This window comes from Colias eurytheme, chromosome 32 (assembly GCF_061535395.1).
Source record: "Colias eurytheme isolate Ceu_HAF_F1 chromosome 32, ilColEury1 Martin Lab GWU primary, whole genome shotgun sequence".
NCBI lineage: Eukaryota > Metazoa > Arthropoda > Insecta > Lepidoptera > Pieridae > Colias > Colias eurytheme.
The window spans coordinates 3,961,376-3,971,363 of record NC_143011.1 but is presented as its reverse complement, the minus strand read 5'-3'; the positions used below and the strand labels follow the sequence as shown (position 1 = coordinate 3,971,363).

General features: G+C 36.1%; 2 protein-coding genes across 2 annotated transcripts; both read left to right on the top strand.

The window, feature by feature from the left end:
• Positions 1-3,400: 3,400 nt before the first annotated feature.
• On the top strand, positions 3,401-5,480 carry LOC149895194 (uncharacterized). The gene has a single exon (XM_090119220.1). The coding sequence runs from the start codon at positions 3,416-3,418 to the stop codon at positions 4,568-4,570; it is 1,155 nt and encodes a 384-aa protein (XP_089975346.1). The 5' UTR covers positions 3,401-3,415; the 3' UTR covers positions 4,571-5,480.
• Positions 5,481-5,801: 321 nt separating this feature from the next.
• Positions 5,802-7,644, top strand: LOC149895193 (uncharacterized). Its single transcript, XM_090119222.1, has 2 exons — positions 5,802-6,387; positions 7,182-7,644. Exons 1-2 carry the CDS (start codon positions 6,228-6,230, stop codon positions 7,337-7,339), a joined length of 318 nt encoding a protein of 105 aa, XP_089975348.1. The 5' UTR covers positions 5,802-6,227; the 3' UTR covers positions 7,340-7,644.
• Positions 7,645-9,988: the final 2,344 nt, after the last annotated feature.

Below are 9,988 nucleotides of genomic sequence, written 5' to 3'. Positions count from 1 at the left end.
GTCTAAATCGAATCGAAAGGAGAATTGGTTACTTACAAACATATGTTTTAAGCTGATCCTGGCGATCCTTATCAGTATAAAAGGATAAATTTATGATATTATTGTATTGTCATCGGACCTTGATAGAACAAAACCCGTCGGTTTTAAGTGGGTCAAAATCGGGTCGAAACTTCGAAAGGAGTCGGTTACATACAAACATACAGATGAAGCTAATAAAAGCGTGTTAATAATAAATACAGGGTTTTGATCTATTTAATTTTGTTGTCATTATTAAATTACATATTAATTATATTAATTTTAATTATATTATTTAAATTTATATTAAAAATGGCGAACCTCAAAAGTTATCGTTTTGTACCATTATGTACGAATACTACAAAGGCAACTCCTGACAAAAATCGGTGATCATAAATATATCAACATCAAGAATATTATTTTCGTAACTAACTAACTAATTCGGAACCAACAAACAAATCGTATCTTAGCAATAAATCAATATTATTGTAATAGCCGTAAACGTTATAACATTATGACGTCACAACTATATGGTGACCAGTCATGGCGCGTTTGTAGTCACGTGATTCTAATTTAAATTTCATCAATTTTTAATTGCTTATAATTAACGGAAAAAAATGTTTTTGAAGTTATTTGTATTAAATATCAATATTATTAATAATAAAGTTTCAAAATACATAAAAAAAATCAATAATTTTTTTTTATTCAAATACTCAATTGTGTTTGTGCATAACACTAGGCAGTCAACAGCTATATGAACGTCAGATAGGAAAAGAGCCAAATTTATCCAGTCAGTAACAAAGGATTTTAACTATAGGTACTTTATTCTAATTCAACCAACTACTACTAGCTACTCCGTATGTCTTTTGGGTAGACGGAGGCAAATAGGATTTTTATTCCAACTATATCATTTGATATTTTGAAAATGTACGTTCGTGTACGGTAGGTACATTTTCATACCGTCAGAGTCATTTTGCAGATTATAGTGGTGCAGCACTGAACACTGTCTATTAGGTGGCTGGTGCTGCCGACCGGGCCTTCAGTTCCGCTTTCCAGAATACCTTCACCCTTCTAGGTGCTACTACTACTGAAATAGCGGTACTCTATCGCGTCGTTCAGGTCTCTAACTGACAGGATTTCTCATATTATCGTAACAACCTCGCTCGTTCTAACGAGAACAAATTATCGCCAAGGAATTCTGCTGCAGGATAATGGCAAGAGAGATTATAAGCTTAACTATGCATTATTATGTTCAGGAATATGGTGGATTTTGAATACTATCGTCGTCTGAAAGTATCTCCTTTCGATAAACTTCATTAAGGATGCAGATCTGATCCCATCTTTGTTCCGTAGGAATGCTACGACAGTCTAAACGTTACACTGTACAAAGAAAATTGCCCTAAATATAGTCGGTTGTTCCAACATCCGTAATATGGCTAGCCTGCCTTGCTAGCCCTTGATTGTAACTGCTACCAATGGAGGCATTGCTCTTGTGTTGTCCACAGTTGTGCGAGTGCAAAAATGAAGAACTGAGCTCGTGGGGAGCTATGTCGAATGAATCTGTGTTAAGATTATGACAGTATAGGACAGTTAGCTGTGGATGCGAAGACAGGACATTACTTTATTCATCCGTAAACACGCGAGGCAGCCACGGACAGCGATATAGCAAGAACTAAACTAGCAAAGTTTAGTTCGCTTACCAGACTTTGTCATGTTTTAAATGCAGTATATCCTCTGTATAGCATTGCATTTATGACTATTGATAAACTTAATTCACCCGTAAACACGAGAAGCAGGCACGGATAGCGATATAGCAAGAACTAAACCAGCAAAGTTTAGTTCGCTTACCAGACTTATATTTTAAAAGCCGTAGAGTCTGTACATTTCATTTATTGCCCCCCCCCCCCCCTAAAAGCAAAGAAATGAGAAGTCATTTGGCGGAGCTTTCTCGTAAAGGGTAGGGGTTCCAAGTTTAAAGCAGATACGAATCTAACGCATTCTCATTTCAGTCACCTGTCGCACCCACTGCACTCACACCTTACGCTGGCTGCAGCGAGGCTCTCCGCGAAGCCTTCTTACGGAGAAACATCCCATCGGAAGCTGTCGAACTAATGTTGGCATCGCTTTCCAGTAACACTAAGAAGCAATATAACGTAACTTATAAACTATGGTGGCAATTTTGTCTAGATAGAAATATTTCCAATTTTGAAAGTACAGTAGCGACAGTTATATCGTTTTTAACAAATGAGTTTAACAAAGGGGCTTCATATGGTACTTTAAACTCGCACAGGTCTGCCTTGTCTTTAATCTTAGGAAATAATATCGGGTCGGATGAATGCATAAAACGACTCCTAAAGGGAGCATTCAAATTGAAACCCAGTAATCCTAAATACAATAATTATTCTTGGGACCCACAATTAGTTTTGAACCATATCTCAAGCTGGTTTCCTAATATAAACATTAATTTGGAGCAGTTGACTAAAAAAATAGTAATTTTACTTGCGCTGTGTACAGCACAGCGGGTCCAAACTTTATCCCTTATCAATCTTAATAATATTTATTTCTCAGACAGTGGAGCTAAGATTTTCATAACAGACTTGATAAAAACTTCGGCTCCGGGTAGAGATCAACCCCTTCTTATACTTCCATACTTTAAAGAAAATATAAGTATTTGTCCCGCTACTGCACTTTCTGATTATATCAATGTCACAAAACATTTGAGGAATGAGGAGGACAATAGATTAATACTAACTTTTAAAAAACCTAATAAACCCGCCACAACTCAAACAATCAGTCTTTGGATCAAAAACGTGTTATCGGAAAGTGGTGTGTTGTGTTTTTTATTTCATTCCCACTTCTGTTCCTAAATTCAGAAGAGGGATAGTGATTCTCACGCGTCCTTAACCGTTTGCTTTCTGAAAATGGCAGTTTGACTCTTCAAACGAATTAGTTCATTACACTTTTAAATTACCCTCAATAATACTTTATAAACTTTTCATTGTTTCGTTTAAGTGAAATTAAAATAGTAGTTGTGTGGCTAAGTATATAACGCAAAATTTTGGTGAGTATATTCCGATCATTTGCTATCTAAGGAGAAGCGAGCTTCTTATCAATTTATAGCTTAAAGCAGCTTTGGTATAGTAATTGAAGCATTTATTTAAACCTTTTGTGATTTATGTGTTTTGTTTAACAAAATTACAGCATATGATTTAATTACGCTTATTTCACCTTTGTATAGTACGATACGTATTCTTTTTTAAATGTACCCGCAACTTAGTTTTTTTCTTTACGTTAACGAAATATTAAGTTAATAGTTTTTTTTTCTTCATATTTAATTTTTATCGTTTCCTTGTATCGACATTTTCCTCCATTGTAAAAAAAAAAAAAAATTACGTACGAGATGCCTAATAAGAAGCACAAAGACCGAAGCCGTTCTAGGAATCGTAGTGCTACACCTCCTATACGCAGCCGACGACGGTATAGTCCTTTCAACGATGCATTAACACAACAAATGCAACAAATTTCAGATAGACTAAAGTCGTTAGAAGAACGTCACTCTTCTCCGTCACGACGAGGATCCAACACTGGCGGTGTGACAACAACGCCGCCGAGGTCACGGATCGTCGAGCCCGTCGCTGTGCATCCGGAGCCTGCGGCGCACTCAGGGTCGGCGGTCCCTTCTTCACCGGGACATTCCGGGAGCGCCACAGTCGGCTGCGATCGTAACGCTACTAATCGTATTGTTGATGCTATACGATCAATCAATACGACGGTGAGGTTGAGCCAATCTTATTACATTTCAAATTTTGATCCGAGTATAAACGATATAGAAACCTGGTGTGAGGAGGTCGATTGCGCTAAGGTTATAAATCAATGGAATGATAATGAGTGTCTATCTCGTATAGGTAATTGTTTAAAGGGAGATGCTAGGACCTGGCTCAATGAATGGGTAACATCAGACCGTAGTTGGAGCAATTTTAAAAAAGAATTTAAACCTTTGTGTCCTAAGAAACCTGATATCGCGAATATTTTATATGACGTTATGAGTACCAATTCTGATAAATACCTAACGTATGCAGACTATGCTCGTCGCTCTCTTCTAAGGTTGCGTGTTGTTAGGGGGTTAAGTGACGAACTTATATCTGCAATAATAATACGAGGGATTACGGATCCGCAGATTCGCGCTGCAGCCATTAATGCAAAGCTAACGACAAATGAATTGGTTGAATTCTTTTCAATTTACGTTAAATCCAATTCCTCCTCAAACAGACATTTTGATCACAGGTCGCGCTATGATCGTTCTTTAAAATCTGAACATGTAGTTAATAATCGTAAACGACGATTTAACGAACAGAAATGTTTCTTGTGCGGTCAACATGGTCATACACAATCAAATTGTTCTAAAAAAGCTAAGTCGATTCTTTCTAATCAAAGTAATGACCATAAATATTTTTCTATTAATAATTCGAATAAATCTGTATTGTGTGATTTCTGCAAAAAGCCCGGCCATAAAACTGAGGCGTGTTTTGCAAAATTAAAGTCGGGAGGCACGTAATACAAACAATGTTAATTTTTGCGAAGAAAACCCGGACAGTAAGAATAAAGATTGTTGTAGCTGTCATCCAGGGAATCCCAGTCGATGTCTTAATCGATAGCGGCTCTAGTATATCATTATTTTCCTTATCATTATTAAAGCATTTGAAATGTGCGCGAATGCCTGCATTTAGGATCTTGCGTGGTATTGGTGGGCAGGAAATTGAATCGACTTATTTTGTCACTTTACCAATAGAGTTTAATGAAATTACTTTAGAAGTAGATTTACACGTAGTTAGTTCAAAATTGATGAATACACCAATCATCATTGGCACCGATATATTAAATCGTGAAGCCCTAGTTTACGTCGATGATGTCCTCATTATGAGCGGTACGGTTGAGGAGGGTTTGTCGATTTTACGTAGAGTTCTTAAAACTCTTACAAGCGCGGAGTTTTCCATAAATTTAAAGAAATGCTCTTTTCTATCTACTTAAATCGAATATTTGGGACGTACGATTAGTCAGGGTCAGGTACGACCGAGTGGTCAAAAGATTAAAGCTTTGGTCGAAGCACCGATTCCAAAGACCGTTAAACAAACCAGACAGTTCAAGTTATTTTCGACGTTACATAGCTGGCTTTGCTATAAAGGCTGTGCCTATTACAAAGTTGACGAAAAAAGGGGTACCTTTTATTTGGAGTAGTGAACAAGAAGAAGCACGCCAAGTAATTATTTCTCATCTTACCAGTGAACCTGTGTTAGCTATGTATGATCCGGCTTTACCTATTGAAGTTCATATAGATGCCAGCTGTATAGGATATGGTGCAGTGCTTCTTCAGGTTCATGAAAAGGGGCATAAGCGGGTGGTGAGTTACTTCAGTAAACAAACTCAAGGTGCTGAGCCAAGGTATCATTCCTATGAGCTGGAAACTTGAAACTTTAGCCGTTGTAAAGGCCTTGCAAAATTATAGACACTATCTGGTTGGTGTTATTATTTGTAAAAAAAAATACATTGACCATTGTTTGATATGTATAGCACATAAAAACGCACATTTTTCCAAATACTGTCTTTTGTAATTTGTATCCTATGTTTGGTCAAGATTCCACTGAATTAAAAATATTTTTTTATAATGTTATCTCTTTGTTTGGGACCTCTAAAATTATTTGTGGCAGATCGGGGTCGAATGTTTCAGAGTTCAGAAATAACAAAACTTTTTACTGACTTGGGCATTGACATGCATCTCATAACACCAGAGATGTATAATTCAAACGGGCAGGTTGAACGTTATTGTCGAACCTTACTCAACATGGTTCGTATAGAATGCAATCACCGACAAAATGATTGGTCTGATGTCATATGGCGACTACAGCTGGTTCTGAACATTACAAAACAGAAAACTACAAGCTTTTCACCTCTGAATCTATTGGTGGGTATTAAAGCTGCGTGACCTGTTTTACGTTACCTCATTGGTGACATCGCACTAGAAGGCTCTCGTCCCAATCGCGACGCATTACGAGAAATGCGTAGACAACGTGTTTCTGAGCGTTTAAAAAAAATATAACCAACGTTGGCAAGACAAAACTGTGAATGCTAGCCGAAAGGCATCACGGTTATTTGAAATTAATTCTTTGCTTTTTGTTATAAAACAGGCTCAAACAACTGGCAAACTCGACTCGGGTATGCGCGGCCCATATCGCGTGGTCAAAACGCTTCCCCACGGTCGATACGAGCTGCAGTTACTGGAGGGCTCTTATGGCAAATCGACGCAAGCTGCGACAGAATTCATGGTGCCGTGGCGTGGGGAGTGGACTCCTGAGACATGTGCTGCGTTTTTTGAGGGTGAGCTGATCCCTAATTTGTGATAAGCGAACGACGTGCCTATGTCACAAATTATAGTTTTCCCATGATAAGCTAACGTCGTGCCTATGTCATGTGGTTGTTTTATTTTCTATGTGTAACGTATAGTATGCTAACGTCGTGCCTATGCTATACAATTGTCTTGGACTCATGATAAGCTAACGTCGTGCCTATGTCATGTGGTTGTTTTATTTTCTATGTGTAACGTATAGTATGCTAACGTCGTGCCTATGCTATACAATTGCCTTGGACTCATGATAAGCTAACGTCGTGCCTATGTCATGTGGTTGTTTTATTTTCTATGTGTAACGTATAGTATGCTAACGTCGTGCCTATGCTATACAATTGTCTTGGACTCATGATAAGCTAACGTCGTGCCTATGTCATGTGGTCGTTTTATTTTATATGCGTAATGTATAATATGCTAACGTCGTGCCTATGTTATACATTTGTCTTGGACTCATGATATGCTAACGTCGTGCCTATGTCATGTGGTCGTTTTATTTTATATGCGTAACGTATAATATGCTAACGTCGTGCCTATGTTATACGTCATTTGTTTTGGACTCATGATATGCTAACGTCGTGCCTATGTCATATGGTCGTTTTATTTTATATGCGTAAAGTATAATACGCGAACGTTGTGCCCATGTTATACTGTCATTGGTGTCAGAGATAGCGAACGTAGTGCTTCCTCTCTGTGTATTGCGCTTACCTGTTATAAGGGGAGTGTAATGTTTATTAGTTGCTAATACCTTATCATTAATCCTTCCCAGATGCTGCCAGTATTGAAGATGAGGAGTCCACAAATGACCCAGTCGTTGTTGTTGAACCTGCATCAGGCACTTCGAGAGGAGCCTGTACTTCTCCGCATAAAACAAAGGAGAACGAGGACGTCCTCCAGTCAGGAGAGGCCGTGTTAGACAAAAACTAAAACAGCGCCAATAGAGGGGATGACAAGTGGTGGCGGATTGCAGATAAAAGCGCTGGCGCGCTCATTCGCGGCACCATTCGTCGCGAGTCAATTGACATACTACAACTCTGCCCGTTTGTGAAGTCAACTGCCTAGTTATTTTCCTTTGTATAAGATTTTTTTTACTGTAATGTTTAAAGAAATTATTGTGGAATTAGTGTAAAATTATTTTATAATTTTGTATTTTGTATTTCGTGTTCTTGGTTTTAAATTTAAATGGTATTAGTGTTAATAAAGTTATTAACGAGTTTTGTAAATAATTGTAACGTTGTGTTTTTTATTTCATTCCCACTTCTGTTCCTAAATATACAATATTTTCAACTGATATCGAAATGTACGAAAATAGTAATAATGTAATTGAACTGAGAACATAATATTTTAATATTCAGACAAAGCTGTATTGTTTCGATATACGTAGTTTTTATTGTAAACTGCACATATTTTCATAGAAAAATACTGTAAAACAACAGATGATGAAATTTTCAAAAAGAAAAAAAAAATACAAATTTGCCGCGCAATTGACATTAATTGACAGTTTTAAAAGTCGTATTTGCATCCAAGGCACCTTCAAATCTGTGCTTAATTTTTTCATAAAATCTTTGCGGCTCATTGTATTTTATTTATTTATTTATTTTTTTATTTTTTATTGTGTGATAGGGAAGCGCTTGACCACGATCTCGCCTAATGGTAAGCTGAGATGTGGCCTATGATGGAGCGCGCTTCCCTAGAAGGAAGCATTAGCATTTATCTACATTATTTTGATATTATATGATATAGAAATTGTTAAAATTCTATATCATGCCGTAAAATATCGCCACTGACCACCTATAACTTTTCCTGTATTAACTGAACATACAGGAATATGGTTTTCGGGCTTCTCTTATCTCTTTATAGTGCTTGTATCCTCAATGTATACCACCATGACATTGTGGCGTTGCCACTTTTATTATCTATATTTTATTATCTGTGGCGTTCCGAAACGGAACGCACTTGATCGAATTTTAAATTGATTCGACGATAGTGAAAATGATTCACTAGGACAATAGTTAAATATTCAGACAAAGCTGTATTGTTTCGATATACGTAGTTTTTATTGTAAACTGCACATATTTTCATAGAAAAATACTGTAAAACAACAGATGATGAAATTTTCAAAAAGAAAAAAAAAAATACAAATTTGCCGCGCAATTGACATTAATTGACAGTTTTAAAAGTTTGTACCTATAGGTAATATTAATAGAAATAATTATCGAGATTTAAATGGCTCTACACGAGATTTATTTTGTTTTTTTTATTACTATACTTCATAAAGACACAATTAACTCGTACCTACTCGTAATACGATACCTTGGAGTTGGAGCGAAAATATTGTTTGTAATAATTTGGCTAGGTAACTAATTATTGAAATGAAAATAATAATTAGAAAAATGCATTGTGAAACCGTTTTAAGCAAAAAACGTTTCGATAAACGAATTATGTTTTTGAATGAAATACAAATTATTGCATGCTTTTAAAATACAAGACTTAACTATCTACTAATGAAAGTTTTCATGCATTTTGTTCGAAACACGGTAGGTCAGCCGTGTTTTGTTACTTTAAAAGTGACATTCGAAAATGAAACAATGATTTACGGAAAAGCACAGATAGAAACGCGTTTAATCGAGATTGGGTATCTAATATTAAGATAATTGGAATACTTAATGAAAATAGGAATTGTAGAGTCAGTAATAATTCAGATTAGTTTATTGATATCATATTAGATACTTACTTAGGTCGAGTGAACGCGTTTTTACAATTCGTTCTATACAAAGTATGTTTTTAACTAAATTTTCGAATTTCATCGTGTATTTTACAATAATTTTGAATGATTTGAATGCGAAATGTACTAATGTATGATCAAACGAACTTCAGAGTGAAGTTTGATCATTATTATATGAATCGTTTCATTCGAAGATATTATTTACTATGTAGTTCCCTTTTTCAATGCTAGCAACTACGCACGCCTTTAGATTTTATTTTTTTTTAATTGTGGGTATTACGACCTGACAAGTATTTGCTCGCTTTGTACGATATTCGTTATTTTTAGAGTCTGTAATCTTACAAAACTTTGGGTTAGGGTGTGGTGGGTGTTAATATCTTCGAATGAAGCGATTCATATAATAATGATCGAACTTCACTCTGAAGTTCGTTTGATCATATATTATATTTCATCGCTTCATTCTTCAGATATTATTCACTATGTCCGGGGCGGGTAGCTAGTTTATATATAAAGAATAGTTTATGAGCAAACATAAACTACAAGTATCTTTTGCACATGATATCCCTCATAGAAGTGGACTTCATCACAGGGCCGTAGCTAGTCGAATTTGAGGTAGGGCAGCGGTTCATCATCATTATCTCCAGCAAAATTAGCCATAAGAGGTTAAAAAATACTAATAGCAGTACAGGCTTCTATTTTGATAAAATAAATATTGTCTCAACTTACTTGGTTCCTCCTCAAAATATTCTTCATTACTTAAGCGCGACATATTTAATTAATAGAGTTTTGTTTGATTTAACAATTAAATGAGATTATCGTGTTTAAAAAAATACTCTTGAAGAGGGTAGACG